Source organism: Haliotis rubra, unplaced genomic scaffold, assembly GCF_003918875.1.
Source record: "Haliotis rubra isolate DU_JTF1 unplaced genomic scaffold, ASM391887v1 Scf647, whole genome shotgun sequence".
Taxonomy (NCBI): Eukaryota; Metazoa; Mollusca; class Gastropoda; order Lepetellida; family Haliotidae; genus Haliotis; species Haliotis rubra.
The window spans coordinates 121,453-144,574 of record NW_025767354.1 but is presented as its reverse complement, the minus strand read 5'-3'; the positions used below and the strand labels follow the sequence as shown (position 1 = coordinate 144,574).

General features: G+C 41.2%; 1 protein-coding gene across 1 annotated transcript in view; it reads right to left on the bottom strand.

Moving 5' to 3' along the window:
- The window catches only part of LOC124256987, a 44,671-nt gene that overhangs the window by 8,852 nt on the left and 12,697 nt on the right, over positions 1-23,122 (bottom strand). Inside the window, exons 2-13 of the mRNA XM_046690953.1 lie at positions 11,751-11,819; positions 10,541-10,638; positions 10,099-10,194; positions 9,527-9,634; positions 7,864-8,021; positions 7,769-7,832; positions 5,974-6,103; positions 4,685-4,859; positions 3,150-3,822; positions 2,304-2,468; positions 849-961; positions 56-250 (exon numbers count right to left, since the gene is read on the bottom strand). Of these exons, the coding sequence (XP_046546909.1) occupies positions 56-250; positions 849-961; positions 2,304-2,468; positions 3,150-3,822; positions 4,685-4,859; positions 5,974-6,103; positions 7,769-7,832; positions 7,864-8,021; positions 9,527-9,634; positions 10,099-10,194; positions 10,541-10,638; positions 11,751-11,819 (2,044 nt within the window). The remainder of the gene's footprint in view (positions 1-55; positions 251-848; positions 962-2,303; positions 2,469-3,149; positions 3,823-4,684; positions 4,860-5,973; positions 6,104-7,768; positions 7,833-7,863; positions 8,022-9,526; positions 9,635-10,098; positions 10,195-10,540; positions 10,639-11,750; positions 11,820-23,122) is intronic.

Here is a 23,122-nt window from a genome sequence, read left to right as displayed (position 1 = left end):
CGTAAATCTCAACTGAGCTCAACTCTTCATTGTCAAAATGTTCACCGGTACGCACCACGTGGCTCTTAGTTGTCGATAGCCCCGCCCTGTTGACAACGCCCACCTCGATCCGAACATGAGCAATCGCGAGGGCGTCCTTGGCCACCATTAGCCAGCAGTTGCTGATGTAGACTTTGTTGACCCGTTTATAACACACGTTCAAGGAGTTGGGGCAGTAGCAGTCGTGTACCCTGTCTGTGCATTTATTCGGCTGCAATGGCATTTATATATTATAATAATAATATTGATGTGATAAGGATATTTATAACGCGCCTTTCCAGACTTTATATCCTGCTCAAAGCGCACAAAGGATGCTCAAAGCGCACAAACTGATTACTATAACCCTGGATAACCCAAACTGCTTGTGAGGCGCTAGAAGGTTAATATCCCACTTATCCCACCTGGTACTTATTTTTCGGCTGGATGAACAGAGGCAATTTTGAACAAACTCACTTGCCTAAGATGCGACCACATGTATCACATGTACCTACTAAATATATTTCATTAATTAAAAAAATCTCAAACAATTACGTAGCATTAAATGAACAGTTGTTTGGTTGGACCTCAATGTTATTTACTCATTGAGAAGAGCAAGATGACCCAGATTTAGACATATCTGCGCGGCTTACGCAAGATCATTTTTAATTGACGTGATTTAAGTCAAAATGGTTATATGCTTATTGCAATGTGATGATAATTAACACAACTGCAAATTGTATGATAATCATGTCACTGTAATGTCTCAAAAATACGTTTACGCCAGTGATTTGTAAAGCTCGACCGAACATATATTAACAAGGCTGTTTTACCGGAATGGAAGCAATCGTTAAATTCTTCCTGGTCATTAAATGACCGTCACCCATCTCTGTGACCTTGATTTCGAGGTGATCAATCCCGCTCTCCGGGTCAAACACGGTCACCTCTAACCTGGGAATCGTTGAAACATTAAATACCGTTATTAATGAATGACCAAAAGGTCCAAAGCGTTATATTTTTCTTTGAATTGTCAAGCCCAACGACCTCTCGTATAAATTACACACAACAAAATAACATCATAGATTTCAAAGACGTTGTGAACATGGACCCTGCTATCTCTGCTTAAATACGTTCAAAACGTCACTACAACCAACCAAATTACAAGGAACTTCGGCAACCTATAATGGATTAGAGACGACTAATGTAATCAGGTGATCTGGTTGACACATGACGTCATATCCCAAATCCGTAGATCGTTGATCATGCTGTCGATCACTGAATTGTCTGGTCCAGACTCTATTATTTATTGAGTGCGGCGTAAAACAACAACCAGCAAGAAGAGGGTTTTGAAAGATAGTAAAGGTATTATCGGGATTAAAAGATAAATGCTTCCCCTCTAACCATTGACCAAATATACTTAAGTGTCCATGAATACATGGGTAATGTAAGTCCCCACGGTCCCTTGTATGGTGATCTACCTTCAGTTGTTAGCGATCTATAGCCCGTTTTTATATTGTGTTGTCCTCTCTAGTTAAAATGTTTCAGAATTAATTACTAGTTTTACATTTATATCTGTGATATTCTACTTGTTTTACTGTCCGTTGACAGGCTTTTTATATTTTACCTATAATTATTATTAATAATGCAATTTGATATGGTCACGATATGGCTGAAATGCTGCCGACATGACCTAAAATCGTAACTCACTCACTCACCCATGAATACATGAATAACAACTTCTTTTTCAGAATTAGCTCTGATACGTCGTATAACGAATAAAAAAAGACTTAGCTCTGAAACGTCGTATATAGAATGAAAAAAAAATTTGTTATTCATAAAACGTGACATGTATTCATGTTCGTGCAACTTCTAAATGCCTTGCAAAAACCTTTTATACTTAAGTGTCCACTTGTTTCATTTCGTTTCAGTATTATGAATTTAGAACTAGTTTTAGTCACAATATGGCTGAAATATTGCCAATGTGACTTTAAATCTTAATTCACTCACTCACTCATTTAGTTTCAAAACCCTACTGTCTGATAAAGAAATGCTTTCATTGTAAATTCATTTGGGATCATTCTTGAGGTGAGTGAGTGAGTTTCGTTTTACGCCGCACTCAGCCATATTCCAGCTATATGGCGGCGCTCTGTAAATAATCGAGTCTGGACAAGACAATCCATACGACAAGCAATTTTAACCCTTATCTTCCCGGGTTCTAAGGAGGAAATGCAAGATGATTGTTCTACATGCAGCTAAACCACAGATATATTGTTTCATCATTTGCTTACCCTGAACTGAAGGGATGTTTGATGATTCGTTTTGATGGAATATCATCTGACTAAACTGAGGTTTAGTGAAATCAAAGGTGACTCTTGTCATGTCCACTTTCTTGTTGTCGAGGACGTCCCTTGCTCGTATCCACACCGAGACGGTACTCCCGCTGGTAACGTTGTCTGAAACATGCAAATATTTAAGACTGTATGTAAGATGTAAATGCAAAATCATAATCCGGACATATAACTTCCAGGTGGAATCTTCTGGGTGAGTGAGTGATTTTGTTTTACGCCGCTCTTAGCAATATTCCAGCAACATCATGGTGGGGCCACCAGCATGGGCTTCACACATTATACCCATGAGGGGAATGGAATCCATCTTATACCATATGTAACAGCAAGTTTAAGAAATGTAAAGAATATTTGCAGTACATCATTTCGCGAACTCATGTGTTTTGATTATTCAAAATTGATTGATTATTCGAGAATACACTTGCACTTGAAGAATCGAAGAACCGATTGAAGAAAGTCTTCGCTTCGTTGCCTAAATGTACTCACTAAATGCATGACAATAATAGGGCCTGTCTTGCGAGGCGCTACTTCAGATACTAAGCTGGTTCCCAGCACCCTTTGTGCGCGCCAACTTGCGATATGCGAGACGGGGCCCAGCTTGCTTCCGGTACCAGATTTTCGGTGAAAAGCGTATATTCCAGAACCATTTCTGGATCCATATTGCGCGACCGCCAAATATGACATTACTGTCCTATACGAACATAATATGTTGTTAATGTTTGAACTGCGAACAGTCCTTCAGGGCTTACACAATAATTATTGATGACCAGCTATGTAAATTGAACTCACCAAGTCTTTTTTCAATTGAAGTGTTCAGACCATGGATCTCATCCCAGTTCGGAGGTATCTGTTGTATGCTACCTCCTGTCGTATTGACAGCGTGCGTCCACTCAAACCTCACAATGCCCCGTACATTGGGGATAGCCGCTGTAGTTCTTCTTCCATAATGATCATCATTTGTATGAGGTACTTCCTTGTAGATTGGTGGGTCTTCTACAACCTTCACACGGAAGGGGAGGATGCTGTTCAGGAATTTACCACTTTCATGGACATAATTAAGAAAATGATCTTGCCAGTTAATGACAAGTGGCGTGGAGGCATCGGTCATCCACTGGAAGCCATGGTCTTGCACAGCTGACGATATGTACAGGGCATTGGCTGGATCCGTGGTCACTGCCGACTCTCTGTCATACAGTGCAAACCTTCTCATGTATACAGAGTTATTGGCCTTGTCGGCAGCTTCAAGGACAAAAGAATACATCCCTGGTCTGGCTGGGACATAGGGAAGAGGATAGGAGATAGGATCGGTATGGTCAACTTCTCTGTCAACAACAGGTCTCAGTTTGTCTACTTCCGTCAAGCTTCCGTTCTGACTTGGTTCAAGTTTGAATGCTTCCCATGTGTACTTGTCCATTCCAGATTTAGTGTCGGTCCAACCCTCCCACTTCATGACGATTTGTTGCTATGTAATGTAAAGACTGATTATTTCTTTCTTTATCCGAGGAAGTTGAGAAAATTGTCATCAAACTTCTCCTCCGAAACTGGATAATAGGAAATAATGCTCGCCACTCTTGTAATTTCACAATTTACAATTATCAGAGTAAATGATAATGAAACTTTCTGTTGTCAAGTCAAGTAATTGGAATCTGAACGAAATTGCACTTTGTGTAACAGTCATTTCTATCTACTTAATACTATGTACTCTTCAACAAAGGAAAATACAGTTGATTTTCTGGGTCAGCGTTTGACAATTATGTCGCAATTATAACTTTTGCAATGCCACAATGTCGAGTGAGACGGCCACCATCGAAATGATGACATCGTGAAGCAGTGAAGATCAGAGTTTGAATTGATCTTCAAGTAACCCAGGCTTGTCATAAGAGGGGACTAACGGGATCGGGTGGTCAGGCTCGCTCACTTGGCTGGCACATGCCATCGTATCCCAATAGCTAAGATCGATTCTCATGTTGCTGATCACTAGATTGTCTGGTGCAGCCTGGATTTATTTAAAGACCACCGGCATATAGCTAGAATATTGCTGAGAGCGGCGTAAAACTAAACACACTCACTATGCGTCTGTTTGTGATCATGAGTAGTTTCGAAACATCAGTAGTACATTACAATCTCTTCAGTGTCATACAATCTCCCCATTTTAGACCCAACATTTTAAACTGCATTTCAATGCTAACAGTTTTATCGTTTCAGTGTATATTTGACTTTGTAACCGTCATAATATACCCATTCCAATATGTTTTTGTTGGAAATATACCTGAGATGTCTCCTCATACAAACTATGAAGCTAAGAGTATTGTAAACGGGGTTACCTTTGTGAATTCTGGGTGAATCTGAAAACCGTCATTGGGGTTGTTGAACACGGGTTTAACCGTGTCAACGTGGAATGCTAAAATGCTGACAGCGTCCTCCCCGGTATAGTGTTCTGTGGCTCCTCCGCTCAGACTCCGGTAGCCACCACTTGAAACTCGGAATGTCAAGGTCAACCTAGATTAACGTAAAGTCTGTTTATGAAGGACTTTTATAATCAGAGAAAATGTCGTCTTCACCACAATCCATTGTTGATAGTTGCAGTATCTAAGACAAAATTGTATTATCTATCTATCTGAATTTTAATAATAATTGCTTATTTTTATCATCCGACTAAAGCTGTGACAATCGCCAGTAACTAATGACAAATGTAATCCGACTGGGAAACCATATAGGTTACAGAGGTACCGTAATTCACCATGACCCCATACCTATGTTGCTGGCGCCCTCTAGCGCCCTGCCAAATATACTCAGTTTTAATGTTCTATAACTAGTTTTAAAACAAGTATGTGATATATTTGCTAGTTGGTACTGACAGTTTTTAAGTTATCGTATAACTGTGTAACTAACTTGACCAAATCACAATAAGGCTGAAATACTGCTGATGTGCCTAAAATTAAACTCACTCACTCACTCACTGAAAACCCATCCACCCACTCGCTCGCTCACTCACACAGTTACTACCTAGTGGCAAACCTAGTGGCAACCCATAAGCATACCGGGACACTTTGATAATGGGTTGGAATCCTCGATTTGGAGCCTATTTTATCCATGATCATATTTACATATCCATATACATTTATCAAATCATCAGTTTCCAAGCATGATTTACAAGCTGTGTGCAATGAACTACACCACTTCTCACAATAGTCTGTTTCCTAGCCTTACTGCACCACACTTCAGGAAATGCGCGCGGAATGACCGCGACATGTTAAGCTACAGACGAATGGTTGAAGCGCTAGTAAAATATCTGTTACCTTTGGCAGCAGCGAATGAAATATAGAGTTACTGCTGCCCCTGACTGACAAACAGCAGGTCTGATCGTTCGAGAGGCTTTCAAGTTGAATCGTTTCTTGAAGGCCGTGATATGTTACGCTACGGACGTAACCTGGTACTAATGAGGAACTCATTCGGTACATTTGTGGAACCAAATATATTTTTAATCATAACAACATTTTATACCATTGTGGGTGGTATTCACAAAATTGGTGACAATATTCAAAAGTGTTCATTCGTTGGCTGAAAATATAGCATATAGCAAGACAAAAGTAAATGTACGTATGTAACTTACTTGTCACCATCAGCCAAACGGTTATTGTACTTTGTAACAAATGAACAGCTGACCGTGTTCTTTGGGTTTTCGGAGCTGACTGCTTCACCACAAGCGTATTCCTTGTCCGTCGAAGCAATATCAGGTCCACCTTGGTAAAACGGATAATTTACATGGATCTGCATCAATTTAGATAACAATCGTTATGTGGGAGTAGACCCGTGAAGGTCCTGGTTAGAATTGATCTTCATTAACCCATGCTTGTCGTAGGAGTCGACTAACGGGGTTGGGTGGTCAGGCTCACCTTGGTTGACACATGTCACAATATCCCAGTTGCGTAGATTATTGTTCATGCTGTTGATCACTGGATTGTCTGGTTGAGACTCAATTATTTACAGACCACCGTCATATCGCTGGAATATTGCAGAGTGCGGCGTAAAACATAACTCACTCAATCGCTCATGAAGCAGTACGTCACATTTAATATTAAAGAATTGGCAGCGAATGATGGGTTAGTAAAATATATGTTACCTTTGCGCAGCAGCGAATGAAATTTAGAGTTACGGCCTCTAACTGTTTACAAATGTAATGTTTCCAACTGAATCGTTTCTTGAAGGCCCATCGTACCTAGTATATAAGAACTTTGTGCTTTGGCTATATCTTTGAGAACCGTAAGAAATCCGTGTTAGAATTGGTCTTCAGCATCCCATACATTTGTACTCGTCTTACGAGCGACTAACGGGATCGGGTGGTTAGGCCCGCTCACTTGGTTGACACATGTCATCGTATCCCAGTTATGTAGACCGAAGCTCATGTTGTTGATCACTGGATTGTTTGTTCCAGGCTCGATTATTTACAGACCGCCGCCGTATAAGTGGAATATTGCTGCGTGCGGCGTTAAGTTAACTAACCAACCTACTAACCGATTGTAAAAACTACTTCTTATGTGAATTAGAGTCATAATACCGAAAAATGAAAGAAACTTTGAAGAAATAATATAACAACTCCATGACAAACAATATCCTAATTATACTATTAACATTGGGGAAATAAATATATTTTGTAATACAGACCGCGGCCTTACAACTGGAGTGCGACACTAAAAAAAACAACATCTCTGAACACCAAAACTGCATACGTCCAATACAGAACAAAAGAGAAAATTTCATGTTTGTAGACATTGAAGAATGACAAACCCCAAAACTGCACACGTCCAATACAGAACATAAAATGAAGTGCTTAAGGACATTGGAGACTGACAAACACCAAAACTGCACACTTCCACAGAACAAAAAAAAATGCTTGAAGACACTGGACAATGGCCAACACCAAAACTGCACATTTTCAATACAGAACAAAAAAAATGAAACGCTTGAAGACACTGGAGATTGGTAAACACCAAAACTTCACACTTCCACTACAGAACAACACAACGAAGAATAACACACTTGTACACACATCACTAACATTTACAAGGGTCTGAAAATTACTAATTACTAATTTAGCACTATTCAAGCAGTATCACGGCGGGGGGCACCAGAAATGGACTTCATACAAGTTACCCATGTGGGGAATTGAACTCGGGACTTCGGCTGGACGAATGAACACTTTAACCACTAGGCTTCCCCACAGCCCCCCCGACTCAGTGGGTAGTATCACTTAGTTTCCATCCTTACATTTTTGACGAACGATTTGTGTCCGACAATAACATGGTAATCCAAGCAAACAGATTCCACTGAGAGTAAATGGTAAAACAGCGATGGAATTTATACGAATGTATCACTAAAAAGGAATACGTTCACTACCGATTACTTACTCATCTTGACAAATGCTCTGGCAATTCCAGTCTTGGCTTCGATGATATAAGCTGGGGGATGTGGCAGAGCTCTGCCTTTAAATAGCACTGGCCGTTACGTTGATGTTGTTGAGTCGCTCTTGATTTGTCCATACAATGACTTGTTCAGCTTGCTCTGTACCGTCTGCTATGAGACTATAGATGTGCTTGCCATCCTTAATGTATGAAAACTGTGCCTGTATCTGCGTCACCTCTGGCACTTGTGTCTTCTTGACTGTTTGGTGGAATGTTCAAATGAATCCAAATATATCGCCCGAGAGGATACATAAGTCCCAAAACTTCAAAGTCCATTTCAACTTACCAGAATTATAATCATAGTATATTTGATATTTTTCATAATGGCTAAACCTCAGTACATTCGCCAGCGGCTGAGGGGGTGGTGTAAATCCAGCTAGGGTACATGCAGGTAGCAAAAGTACTGTAAGTCCCCATGGGCCCTAGTATGGTGATCTATCTTCAGCTGTTGGCGATCTCTAGCCTGTTTTGATATTATGTATTGCTCAAATAGCGCTATTAACTTTAACTTCACATGCTAGTTTCAATTCTGACTGTGATAATCTAGTTGTTTTACTGTCTTTTGCCGACAGGTGTTATAATATATACATATTGCTTATAAACGTCGAATTTGTTCTCGTCACAATATGGCTGCAAAATTGCCGATGCGACGTTTAATAAAAACTCACTCACCCCAAATAGTCAAGTACATTTAATGTAACCAATGTTTTAGTCGTAGAATATGTGTGCTTTTAATGTATGGCTAGATTTCTCTAAATTGCTAACAGCTGAAGGGATGGGCTAAATTCAGCTGAGGTCCACGCAGAAAGCAAATCTAAGTCCCCATGATGTCTAGTATTGGGATCTACCTTCAGTTGTTAGTGATCTACAGCCGGTTTTATATTGTATTGTCTTCTATATTTAAACGGTTTTAGATTTGTAACTAGTTTTATATCTTTATCTGTGATCATCTAGTTGTTTTACTATACTTCGTTGACAGGGTTTTATAACTTGGTTTTAATTATTATAGATCTACTACTTATTATAGTCAGGGGTAGCAAAGGCACTGTAAGTCCCCATGGTCCTTAGTATGGTGATCTACCTTCAGTTGTTGGCGATCTATAGCCCATTTTTACATTGTATTGTCGAGAAATAATTTTCTACTTTTAAAGATATATGCTAGTTAGTTTTAACTCAATCTGTGATAATCTAGTGGTTTTACTGTCCTTCGTTGACAGGGTTTTATATATTATATGTATGTATTATGCATTTAGAACTAGTTTTAGTCACGACATGGCTGAAATATTGCCGAGGTGACTTTAAATCTTAACTCACTCACTCACTTACTATTATAGTCACGATATTGCTGAAATACTGCCGATGTGACTTAAAATCTTAACTCATTTACTCCAAATAGATGATCACAACCTCTGTTATGTGTCAATTCACACCTTCAACAATGGTTCTTGTAAATACTTAAAGTGAACAAAACGAAAATGGATGTACATGTATTCACGTATCAAACTTCCATCATATGTTTGGCGAAACGCAATTCAAGTCCATGGTTCAACAGAATATCTTACTCCTGTGTATATACATGTATAACTACATTTTGAAATTAGTTTAATTGAAACTGAGACTGTTTAGTTTAAAACACTCACAACAATGAACATTTATCAATAATATAGAGGAGCTCAAATGTTGGAAAACGTTTAGTTGACTTACGATGTATGCAAAAATCCCCATCGAAGTCATCCATACAGTTGCAAACAACGCTGGCACCATTCTCTTGACAGTCCCCTGGGTAGCATGGTCGCTCCTTATTACAGTCATCTAGAAACAGTTACTTTCAGGTCAGTGTGTATAATGTTTCCTTGAGGGAACATAATGCTGTGGATCAAATACCAGATCCTACAAATCCATGTGCCTCATATGGTGAAATTGGTACGTGTCCAAAAACATGGACAATTCAATCGAGTGACTCTTTGTTAATCAACATTTCCCCTTACAATAACACAACATTAAACGATATTTTATATAACGTTTTGAGTAATCAATGCATTCTTACACAATAAGATGTTGACTTGCTATAAACGTTTGTTTAAGTTCTTTAACGCCTCACTCAGCAGTATTCAAGATATATGTCAGTGGTCTGCAAATGATCCAGTCAGGATCAGACAATCCAGTGATCAATGTCTAAACTTGTAACATGCGATGACATGCCTTACCACCAGAAGCCTCTTACGACAAGCATGGTTGCTGAAGACCTATTCTAAACGAACCACGAAGCAGCTTACGTCCAGTGCATGTCGCTCCAGTATATCCATCCTTGCAACTACATCTTCCTGGGGACGAGCATGTTCCACCATTAGCACAAGAGGGGTAACACAGTGCTGAAAGCAGTTCAGAAGAGAGTCTGTTGTGGAATTACCAGTGGAAAACCACAATACAATTCATGACGAAAATGATGATGTATTTTCCAACATTTTCTTAAAAATCAATTCTTCCCTCTTGCTCTTTTCCAGTCTTTGACCCAAGCTCACATTTTCGAGACAGTATGCCTATCTGTATTGAGTATATAACAAAAGAATCGGAAAGAAAAGCAAGATAAGAGTAACTAGTCATCTTAAAATATTTTAGGAGTACAGATTCCACATAATCGTCATGAAGTCAAGCCCATATTCACTGCAAATATGCATATATCTGACTTATTCATATTTTCTATAAAACAATACTCACCGGTATTGCAATTTCCATCTCCATTTTCAGCCCACCCGGGACAACACTTGTAAGCCGTAGTATAAACGGGCACGTGTATAAGTGCGTGAGCACAGCAACTGAAACATGAAATATTGATTTCACAAACATCAAAGTATGCATTATACGCACAAGTCGAGGGATTCTCATTAGGGACCGTTCATAATTTATAGCTAGGGGTGGGGGGTTGATGATGAGTTTCATGAAGGAGCATGTACGATTTGAATGACATCCCCCTAAAATGTATGTGCACAGTAAGTGACCCCGCCTTGCGTATCATGTACAAAATCAATGACACCCATCCATTCCCATAATTCTTAAGCCTAATTTTTTAATATATCTATGTACAAATTTGCTGACCCCCTATACATGCGTACACAATTGATGCCCCCGCCCCTAGAACAACCCCTTAGAATCATCATCTTCCCCTCTAGCGATTATGAACGGCCCCTTACTTCAATATATCAAAAAAAACGTCAAAACATCTTTCCGTAATGAAAAAGGGATGGTTTCTGCTGAAAGCATACTCCGCTTTAGGTTTCTACTACATGTATATCATAAACACTACCTCACATAAACATCAAAGTATGCAGTATATGCACAAGTCGAGGGGTTCTCATTATTGCAACATATCAAAGAAAGCGTCAAAACATCTTTCTGTAATGAAAAAGGGATGATTTCTGCTGAAAGCATACTCCACTTTAGGTTCCGACTATATTATAAACACTACGCCACATAATCATCAAAGTGTCCATTATATGCACAAGTCGAGGGGGGTCTCATTATTGCAAGCTTTCAAAGAAAGCGTTAAAACCATAAAGAAAACGGTATAGTTTCTGCTGAAAGCATACTCCTGTTATATTATAGACACAGGCTCACAAACTGTTACGTTTATTGTGTTCAATATTGCATACTGTTTTTCGTCAGTTGTTTGCTTAACGGTGACTGTGTTCTGCACAAAATGTCAAAGGATAAACTGTCTACTTTGGAACCTATGAGTGTCACCGTCCGCACTTTAGTCAAAGGGATCTACGTAAATACTTCGAGTTATCCGAGGTAATGATGACTATATAAGGCATACGCAGGGGTCGTGTTTTTTATACTTCGAGACAACCGGAAGTTCCATACACTTATGTTCGACACAACGGTGTTTAATTGTATGTAAGAGTTAAATATGGAAGCAAAGACTTACGTCCACCAACAAGAAGAAATGCAGATATAGCTTGATGTGTAGGTGACCTTCGTGTAGGGACATATATTGCTGAAAGAAATACGAAATATATTTATTTCCCCAAATACTATAATTGTAAGATGATTGTTTGTCATGAAGTTTTTATATTATTGTTTAAAACTTTAATAATTTGATGGGACTTGACGCTAATTGACATAAGAATTAGTTGCGACAGACTATTTCATCAGCAGTGGATAGAGCAGCATGAAGTACTGCAAGGGTAGTAACGCTCCATGTAACTAAAAAAGTAAATAGCCAACGAAAAATGAATAAAATTAAAGTGTAAGTGAAGGTGACGAAAACTTAAACAAAAGATTGTATATAATAATAATGTTTTTGGTTCAGATTTTATAGTTGTGTTTGGCCTTTAGTTGGCAGAGTTTCCGCAACTGTTAGGGACCGTTCATACCCTGTTGGGGTGGGGGTGGGGTGGTTGTTGTGATGATGATTTAAGAAGGGGGCACTCTGGGGAGGTAGAGGGGGGTCATCAGTTTTGAATATATAAACGACTGTGACTGGCAAGAACAGCGAGGCGTTGGCGACGTCATATTGGACAGCGCGTCCTCTTCACCGAGGAGAGCCCGTTCTGTATGTTTCTTTCTAATGACAGCCAACGTGTTTATCGTCGAAGTGGAGAACGTGCTCCTCGTTGTTCGTCCCCTTTGGGTGTAGGAGTACCATGGTGTGGGGAGGCATTTGTGGTGACGAGAGGATGCCATTGTCATAACTGATGGTAAGTTGAATGCCGTACGATACAGAGATTGGATTCTACGCCCTGTTTTGCTTCCATTCCTTCGTCATCAGCCGCAGGATATCAACAGGACACTGCCATGCCTGACGGGGCGCGGTGGGCGAGCTGGCTAAGGCGCCAGGCTAGTGATCCAGCGAGGTTGAGGTGTATGGATCAACTTTGTGTGCAGACTCCTTCAGTATTGTCACAACCCCTAGTGTACAGTACACATCCCTGTGCAGTTTAAAGAACCCACGAATCCGTTGATATATGACCAGATGGTGGCCACATGAATATGTGCAAACACCTAGTTGCGGGTACAGCAAAGTACAGTGAACTTGGGCAAAGTGCTCTGACTATGTGTCCCAGTCCACCCAGCTGTGAATGGGTACCTCGTTAGGATGAGAAAGCCACAGTAACACGGTGCGCCTTGCGGCTGCAAGAGTTGTATACTCCCCAGGGAGTTGAGATTGATAATACGATGTGCCGTTGAGATTGACATCCAATGATCGAGGGAATAATACCATCGCCTTTAGCATGCAATAGTTGCCTGGATATGTGCGCTATATAAATATCCTATAATAAAAATAATAATAGTACTGCTAACGTCGTGCAAAACTTCCTTGACGTCAACAACGTCTATGCGTTATCCTGGCCAGCTCGCTCGCCAAACCGTAATCCCAAAGAGCATATCATGGACAGACAAATTCAACGGCGACAACAACCTCTCAACACACGGGATGAACTCATTGTGGTCTTCCATGAAGAATGGCGACGCATCCCACGTGACGTCATCGGTGCGTAGGAGAGTGCCTGCATTCAAGCCACTGGAGATCACACACACTATCAGGGTGACACATAATACCACCTATGTTGTTTCGAACTGACCATTTGGACATGAATTGAAAAACTGTTTTGTGTACCTCACATGGACATTACCAGCCATACTTTATGACTGTTTGAAAAAGGTTTCAGCAAATACTGAGGATTACAATACCGTTTATTATGGTAATATATGTTTTGTTGCCTTTTTGTTCGCTATCGAGCTTCAAATCGGCTGCCAAGTTCCCTTTGAGCGTTATTTTACATAGCGCATGGTTTAATCACTTTTGAATTAAGATTCATGCTTTGTAAACCTGATGTGAGAACCGTCATCACAATAAACGTTTTGCTGCAGACAGATGCAGCCGGGAACTCTACAAATTTGGCGATGCAGGCGTAGCGATGTGGGCGGATATCTCCTTCTCTGGTAAGAATAGCCTGACCATAGGTATTATATTGAAAGTCAGTCAATATTCATAGGTCGCTGTGCAGACTTGGGTACCTTTGACTGAGTTGCCAAGCTAGGACATGTCTGAGACCTAAATCACTGAAGACTAAGGTTACGGGACCTGTGGTAACTGGAATAATGTTCGAAATGGCGTAAAACCCAAACTCAGTTACTCATGTGGCCTCACACTAAGTATGCACAGTACTGGGTTCTGATCCGCAAAGCATTCGTAACGTTACGACCTGTTTGTAGAACGTATAATGGATCGGGGCCCAGAATATTAGACGATTCTTATACGACAGAGTTTTGGATTGTAAAACAATGATGTTTTTTTATTATTATTACATGGATTCTGTTAAGGGAAGTGATGTGCGAGATGTGCACCAAATCACACGTCTCTTATCAATACACAATGCCATTTAGAAAGTTGTCAAATATAACACGTTATATTTGTGACTACACTGTTTCAGTTAGGTACATATTATAGTACCTTTGATGGGTTGAGTCCCATACTGGATTCGAGACGTGATTTGGTGAGATGGTTTGGCCTTGCTATTCGCATGGACTATTTCATTATCATTTAGGGAGTAAATTAGAGACAAAGAGAAGATTTAGGCCTTTAGAAACGGATGGACACAAATAAGGTAAACACTGGCAAACTCATTTAACAAGGCTGAGATGTTGTCTGAGACAAAAAACAAACTGATTGACCCTCGTCTGTGTGAATATGTTCCCTGCAAAACAACTTGGTAATTAAACTGACGTACAAAAGAAAGTACACGCCTGATGCTTTGATAATATGTTTTTCTAAAAACAGCGTAATATTTAGAAAAGTGTTTTGATTGTGACTCACAAGTCACAAACATTGTGTACGTGTTGCAATAACACCATAGATATTGTACCCAATTGGAACTTTGCTAGCAAAAAATATTTACGTTGTTTTAATAGTCTCAAAACACCACGTGTGTACTTTCTTTTCTACATCAGTATATAATATTGTTACTTTTGTCTCTGAATTTGTTTTCCGTGTTTGCTCACGTTTCGATCTCCTGGTATGTTATGTGCACCACCTTCCTTAACCTAAGTTGTCGATAACAGATCAGTAAATTGATTGCATATTGTATCTTCAAAATGACATGCAGTGGTATCTTACATGCTTTGAAATCTATCTCCCTCTTATCAACGACAACAGGTCACACCTTGTGTAAACAGGAACATTATTTCAAGACGGACGGGGGAAGCCGGTAAATCAGGCATTGCTAGTCTGATCAATGCGGAGTCAGATCAGTCAGTCAGTCAGTCTAGTTTAACGCTTTTTTTAGCAATATGTCAGCAATATCGGTGACACGGAAAAAGGTCTTCACACATTGTATCCAATGGGAATCGTGCGCGGATCTTCGGCATGACGAGCGAACGCTTTAGACACCAGGCTTCCCCAACGACCCCGTCGGGGACAAACTGTGTGTCGCTTCAACCCTGCGCACCATGTTCCGCTGTTAATAGTTCGACCCATAGATTCGCTGATATCCATAGAGCTGTCTGCACCGATTCAACCTTAACGTATGTTTAACCATAACTGAAGTACGAACTAGCCGTATAGAGTCGTGTCCCTTACGCATGTTTGACGCCAATGATCGTTGGTTCAAAATTCTGTTTCGCCCATGTTTGATTTCTTGGTCCTGCTTGCACTGTTGAAATATGTTTCTATTTTGAACCTGAGACCAATATTTTCTTTTGTGAATGGCAATATCAACACAAGGACATTCCAGCAAGAAGTTTCATTTTAATTCCGGTTATATCAACGATCGTTAATTCTACCATGGCTACGTGAAATGCTCGAATTTGATTGGTCAATCCATAGAATCAGATGGTATGAATTTCTATTGAAAATGCGTCTGATTTCACGGCGCTACACTGCCGCACTACTTCAGCTTGGCCACCAACATGACTACTTCAGCTTGAACACAACAGACGTGATGGAAATGGATTAAATAGGTTGATTGGAAGCCAGTAGAGAAGATGTACATGGTTGTATACATAAGAGATTAAGGATGTTGATGGTTGTTTACATAGGTGATAAAGAGACTGTTGGGAAGCTAGTAGTGAAGTAATGTTACACAAGGGATAATGTACAATGACACAAGGGATAATGTACAATGACACAAGGGATAATGTTAAATGACACAAGGGATAATGTTAAATGACACAAGGGATAATGTACAGTGGTTGGGTAGGTTTACATGAAAATTAATTCAGCAAGTGATGATAAGCCTTGGGGACGAAATATCCTTCATCTCTGTTGATAGCTGGGCAAATCTTCTTTATGTGGACAGCTTCAAGTAATTTGCGGGTTTTGAAGTCAGCCTGGTTCCTCTCGATGACCTTGGTGGTGTTCCGTCTGATATTGTGGTTTGGATTGGCTTTAAGGTCAGCTATGGCGGATTTACAGTCTTCGTTTCTTACTGAGGCCTGGTGTTCTTTGATCCTAATGGTGAATGGTCTTGAGGTTTCACCAATGTAGGATTCCCCGCAGTGGCATTCTATCTGGTAGACGACACCTGCGGGATCTGGCTTCTTGTCGGTGGGTCTGCATGTGGCCTGCTGGAGGTTCTGTATGGTGTTGCCTCTCTGGAAGATGACATCAGTGTTGGCTTGCTGCTTAATGAGTCGTCGGATGTAATAGCTAGTCTCCTGCCGGTATAGCTCTCTGCATCACTGAAGTGCACAAGCCCACAAACCACGTGAAGGTGGCAATCCTGGGTCTTAGCTGTATATAAAAGGATATAATGCTAAGACCCGATCAGTGACAATATATACCTTGGTGCCAGCTTTATTTGCATACAAAGCCCTTTCGTGCCAATGTTCATCTTTTGTCAAACGTTTCTGGAAGAGAAACTGTTACAGAGACAAACGCATTTTGAAAGGGCATGGACATAATGGTAAAAAAATGAAGGTCAATGATCATGATCAATATTTATTTTTATTTTAGATAAAAAAAACCCTCAGAAGTAAGTACCATTGACAGCTACACAAATGCCAAAGGTTATTTCATTTTAAACAAGTGGCCAAGTTATAACTACAACAGGTTTTTCAATATGGCTGCTCATATTTAGTTTCCTTGTTCAGTTTAATGTCCTGGTACTGATAAAGGAGGCTGGTGAGAATAAGATCGGAAACATTTCATTATTGCAAATAAAGAGACTAGGGACCGTTCATAAATTATGGTCAGGGGGGCTGACGATGATTTTTATAGAGAAGCATGTACAATGTGAAAGACACCCCTCAAAAATAAATTTATATACAAAGTAAGAGACAAGCCCCCCCCCCCACACACCCGTCATGTACAAATTCAATGACCCCATCTCCCTTCATAATATTTAAATATTTTTATGTGCAATATTGCTGACCCCCCATCTCCCCAGAACAAAATGCTCTCTCTCTCTCTCTCTCTCTCTTTCTCTCTTTCTCTCTCTCTCTCTCTCTCTCTCTCTCTACATTTCTGGAGGCCTTCAACTGGTAAATATGCATTGTTATTTCTGTGATACTGAATTGCGAATATATTGTGAAACAATTGGTTTAAATCGTCATTTAGGTTACAGAAACTGACACATACAGTATTGAAAGGCAATTGATTGAGTAGATAAAAGATTTAATTGACTCTTTTCTTTAGGTAGCCTGTTTTAACCACTTTGATGAATCTCATTAATGATTTCATTTTCAATTATTTAAATTTATTGTGTTTGCTTTATCAACATTATGTGTTTGTCAGTTACACACCTGTTTCCATATACAACTCTCTCTATTATTCATCTTTACAACCAATAATTGCTAAACATCATCGTACCAGATATATGCAAATGCTTAGAAAACATATATTAAAACTCGAAAAATACAATTATACGATTTCTCCTTCACAATTATTTGGGAACCTCACTATCATAATTATTACCTTCTATTATACAAATATTCAAACTCAATTACAATACATAGCCCCAAACATAAACAAACAATATCTAACATATAAATCAGGAAACCTTGTAAAAATACATCCCTAGCTATCCCTATTATGCGGCAAAACGTTCGTAAACAGTTACGTATCTGGTAAATGGTATATTTGTTTCCGTTTATAATGGGAAATTCGCAAGATGACGGTCAGGCGAAACACAAAAGTTTGCCACTCATACTCAATCATGTCCCGTTGCATCGTTCAAAATGTCAAAAATTGAACCATGAGAATTCCGCTCCCTGCCACCTTCCCCGCAAGGCTGTCACTGCTATGTTCGTACACTTTAAAAAGCTTGGTCACAATCCTGTCCCAAATGATGAGAACAATGTTCCAAGGAATCCCAAGTTAGTCGCATGTACACAAAGCAGCACTGCCACTCTTTCGTCGCATGCCGGGGATGGACACACGTACGTGAAATCATGATCGACACTCGCCGGTCATAAAAAAATCTTTGATAAGTTACAGGTCATAGGTCGATCAGAAAAGGATCTATTCTTCGATTCTGCAGGGTTCAGGTTCGACAGTCAGTCAAGCATTTTCCACTGTCACATCGAATTTCAACCTTTCGCAAAATGTAAACACTGGCTTGCCCGCCATTTCAAACTGTTGCGTATCTGTCTACTTCCAAGAAAATAAGTAGGTCAGACGATTCCAATATAGTGTGTCCAGGGGTGTACAGTAACACGGCATACTAAACAATAGGTTGTTTTCGGTCATCTGGAGTTATGATTATAAAAACCAAGCTCTTCGGTGTTAAATTATTGCATTGAAATAAACAGTAGTTTGTTTTCTTTGGAAAGAATAGTTTTTATGTTGCAATACGAACGGAACCTAGCACTCCCTTCACAGACGAGTTCAATTCGCCTCTCGTCCCGGGTCGGATGACGCAGTGCCTTCCACAGGACGAGGAAGTTCGATGTTAAATCGGTTATGGTAGAATGGAGATAAACATACTGTGTTTGGAAATTAGATGAATGTTAGACTGAATTTATAGTCTCTAAATTTCATTTGAAGCCGGATGCTTAGAGACTTTCAATTCGGTCTAACAATCATTTAATTTCCAAACACAGTACGTTTGTTTCCTAAGTAACGATCGAAAAGCTAAATGTCCTTTCACTTACACATCCATCTGAACCTGTGACCAAGTGACCAATTAAACCACCGCGTCTGTTTCATTACCAGTTTCACACGTTTCATAAATAACGAGTGTCATATTTAATGTATATTGTTTTAAAAAGTAGGGGACCTTAATTTTAAATTTACGACTGAACAAATTGGGAGAAATAATCAATGTTGATATGATAATAATGAATGTTTTGAGAGTGCATCATCACTTGCACTTCCTTATGACCATGGGTGTTTGTACAGAAAACGCTCTTGAAAGATGATTGGTGTATGACTTGAAATTTGCATGTGTACGATTTTCGTTTTCAAACAAAAGAAAAACGGCTAGAAACAAACACTAATGAGTGTGTGATGCGAGATGAGTGTCAAAACTAATGGGCTACAGTGATTTATCGACCAAAATCCAGAATGACACCCCATGCACGGGGGGTGGGTGGGGTGGGGTGGTGGTTAACAGTTTTTTCTTTAGTTTTTCTAAGAGTATATAACCAGTAGTAGAGGGAATGATTGTACGGGACCAGGTCCAACAAAAGCCTCTGCAAAGTCTTATTCCCCAAATAAGGCTTTGGTCGGACCCTTAGCTCTTGCTACCATTACCCCTACTATAAAAAAGTTTGGGACGCTAGCGGGATACGAACTCCCGCGGCTGAAGTGTGTGGGATTGCGTATAACGTGCCGCTATGACATAGAAAGATAGAAAGGTTCTAAAAAGTAGTAAAATGTCCCGGCAGCCACAATTCCCCAAGGGTGAAATCGAAAGATGATGTTGCGCTTCCTCCCCTTGGGAATTGTGCCGGCTGCCTTTCTCTCACCATGAGAGTGCCCCTCTCAGCTAAGTGCTTTTAAGCGACCCAACTGATATGATCTTGATTCCTTACCGAAACACCTCACATCACACAAAGTTGCAAGGAATCTCCTGAGGCAACGGCGGGATACGAACCCACATGTATAGCTCGCGCAAACTATACATAATGGGCCGCACCACTCAACCGATTGAGCTACCGGGGACATAGCTGAATCATCTCGGTTTAACGGGTCTATCCTGAACTAGCACTTTCCTGATCACGTGACACTATGCGGTAACACTGTGCCGTACGGTACGATCAATAATTCTTCTCTTACAAAACCTCTGCCCGGCCCATCCCTCAAGTAGTACAAGTTAGGCTCGTCTGCTTTAATGTCCACTTTATCTATGTTGTAAGTTTTGACTGACCATATAGGATCGGTGGCTCGCTTACGGCTATCACCCTCGTGTTCCCCCGGCTGGTATAGATACCTCACTAGGACCCTGTCTGGTATCTGTTTCTCCTTCCCACGCAAAGGAGCGGCCGACTGTGCAACTATTGATTTTAGTTTGATAGCGTCTGCCGGCTTTTTACCGGTGAGACGGGTGACTTCATGGTTGATTGCCGACACCACCTTAGGTAACCTCGTGACCCATTCAGTCGATCGCTTCCCCGGGGTGGCCATCTCTCTCGCATACTGATGTCCGAATAAGCGCTCAGCCAAAGTCCTATTAAATCTCTCAACTATGGCTTGGCTGCGATGGGCTCCGGCCGTGCCACGCCTGACCTTTGTATCGTGTTTGGCTAGCAGTTGTGACACGGCACCCATGAACTCCCGCCCTGGGTCAACTTGCAGCTCTGTTGGCCACGTCAGCGGACTGCGTTTGTATATACGTTCGAATCCTCTGGCTACCTGGACCGAATCTTTCGTGGTCAAGGGTTCGGCTTCCTTGTAGCGACTGGCTACATCCACGACTGTTAAGGCATACTTGTACCTTTTATCGTGGGGTAGGAACAGTAGGTCTGCCTGGTGAACGCTATTAGGTATGTTAATACCGAACTTCCTTCTAGGCACGTAGCGTGGTGGTGGCAAATAGATCTGCCACAGGGCTTGTTTTTCAAGCCACGCTTTGGCTTCCTCCGGCGGTACTCGCGCCATTTTAGCCAGCTTATCTACAGCGCTAGCTCCTTTCCAGTACCCACGCGGGCTATAGTAAATAGCCTCAAACTTTTTCTGGTTCCGTGACATATATATATATCTATGTTCTTGGTTCAATTTTCTCATGCCCGTACGCGTACGTGTTTATCCCATCAATAGCTATCCAACGTTTAGTATCCATAGGCGACAGGGACGTCTTGTTTATAGTCAGTCCGTATATCCTATGGCCATCACTTCTAAGTGTGTTCATTTTATGTCTAAAGGTACGGGTCTTGAACAGGGCTTCCTTGAATCTGGCGTGTTTGATGTGTTGTTTAACCACGTACTTCTTAACACCCTTAGCCTTCCGGATCTCACTATTGTCGGCTTTCAGTATGGAGTACATCTTAGGCCTCAACCCTATGTACTCGGCTATGGGCGTGCCAGCACACTCGTCCTTCATCTTACCTAGGACCTTTTTATTCACCGTGCTGTGTATGGTATGGTCCTTGGGGTAGTCGCTGGTGTCGTACAAATCGAGGTGTTTTTTCATGTCCTCGTACACGTCCTCGGTTCGAATCTCCATCAGCAGGGAATCCGTGTCAGTGTACAGCACTTCACACCTGTCGTCATACTGTTTCTTAAGCTCGTTGTAGTAAAAGTCGTACATCAGGTGTTTGGATAAATCGAGGATGCTCATCCCCACGTAAACAGGCCGGTTGAATTTTATGTGGCTTTTCTTCATGTGTAGGGCAACTAGGTCATCGGTGAATATCTTGCTACGGTTGAATGCCGGACTGGCTATCAGTCTCCTGAGCTTGTCTTCCTCATTCGACCGAACCAGCTTCACGGTCACGCGTTTCCTCAGGTTCTCCATAGTCTTACCGAACACCGAGTTGTTCATGAGCTTGTAGAGGTTTTTCTCAAAGTCACTGGTGGCAAGCTTTCGGAGGTCTGTGTTCATTCTGATGTAGGGTTCCATCCATGGGCTCTGGTCGAACATGAGCACCCTGTGTATTTTGGTCAGCCTCATACCCAGCGACAGGTACAGCTGTAGGTTGCGATAGTGAACTATGTACTTGGTCTTATTCATTAAGTTAGGCACGAGTTTTTCAACGTCTGCCACCCGCCCACCTAACAAGTTATGTTGGTACTCAGACATCCAGTCTGGGTTAACCCTCATACGTTCGGGGGGCCAGGGGGTAGCTGTTGTGTGATGTGTGTAATACCTTGGGGTATTCTAAGTCAACCTCGAGGATATAACCTTTGTTTGAATCTGGTGCGATGCTCATAACATCGACCTCCTGTGGCACCCATTCGAATCCCCCCTGTGGGTAGATACTGGCTCATGGCCCAGCCGTACAGGTTGTTGGCGTCGAGGTAGAGAATGTGATTGGTTGGCTTGCTAGGGTCGTAACCCTTCACGTATTGATTATTTGCTTTCGCGTATCGTTTGGTTGCCATGGAGATCCCACCTCGCAAGCCTTTCTCAATGAATAGGTGCATGTCATAATCTGTAAGCAATTCCAACTTAACTCCGGTCTTTTAAGCAAGGCATCCCACGACAGACCTGGGCTGGTGTAATACCATGCGGGTCGAGTTTATACTGCTTGAAACATGTCCGCCTAAACGTCTCAAACACGTCGGCTAACAGCAGTACATCTGTCCTCAAGTACAGGTCGTGATAATCCCCAGGTTCTTACAACCCAGTTTATTCCATACGTTAATCGCGTGCGAGTAATCGTCTTGGGATATTTCCGAGTCGGTCAGATTGCTGTAAAATTCTCTGATGGGAGGTAGTCTGGTCTCGCCGAATTGGGCCAACTATCCATGTACTCATAGGGGTACACACCCTTCCTCATAAGCAGGGTCTAGTCTCGGCGTCTGTGTATCGGTCGGTGATAGGGAAGGTATCGTTGGCCTTAACCAGACTGTCTAATGAAGACAATAGAAATTGTACTGAATCTATAAACCTAAGGCCGTTTAAGCTGAAGGAGATGTATCTCTCCATGTTGTTGGGGATGCACGTTATATTACCATCGATTTTCGCGATGGCCTGCATGATCAAATGAGAGTCGTACCCTCTCAAGTTGTGAAAGACAACGGGGATGTTTATTATCTTAGGGTTGATTCTAAGCTTGAGGTTACACACGCTGTGAGCGGCGCCTCTATACTTACCGGTTACGTGACAGTGATCTCTCACGGAATCACCATTCAGTGGTGAGTCGCACACGTGACAATTAGTGCTACAGGCGTGAGCTAGTCGGTCGGCTCGGGTC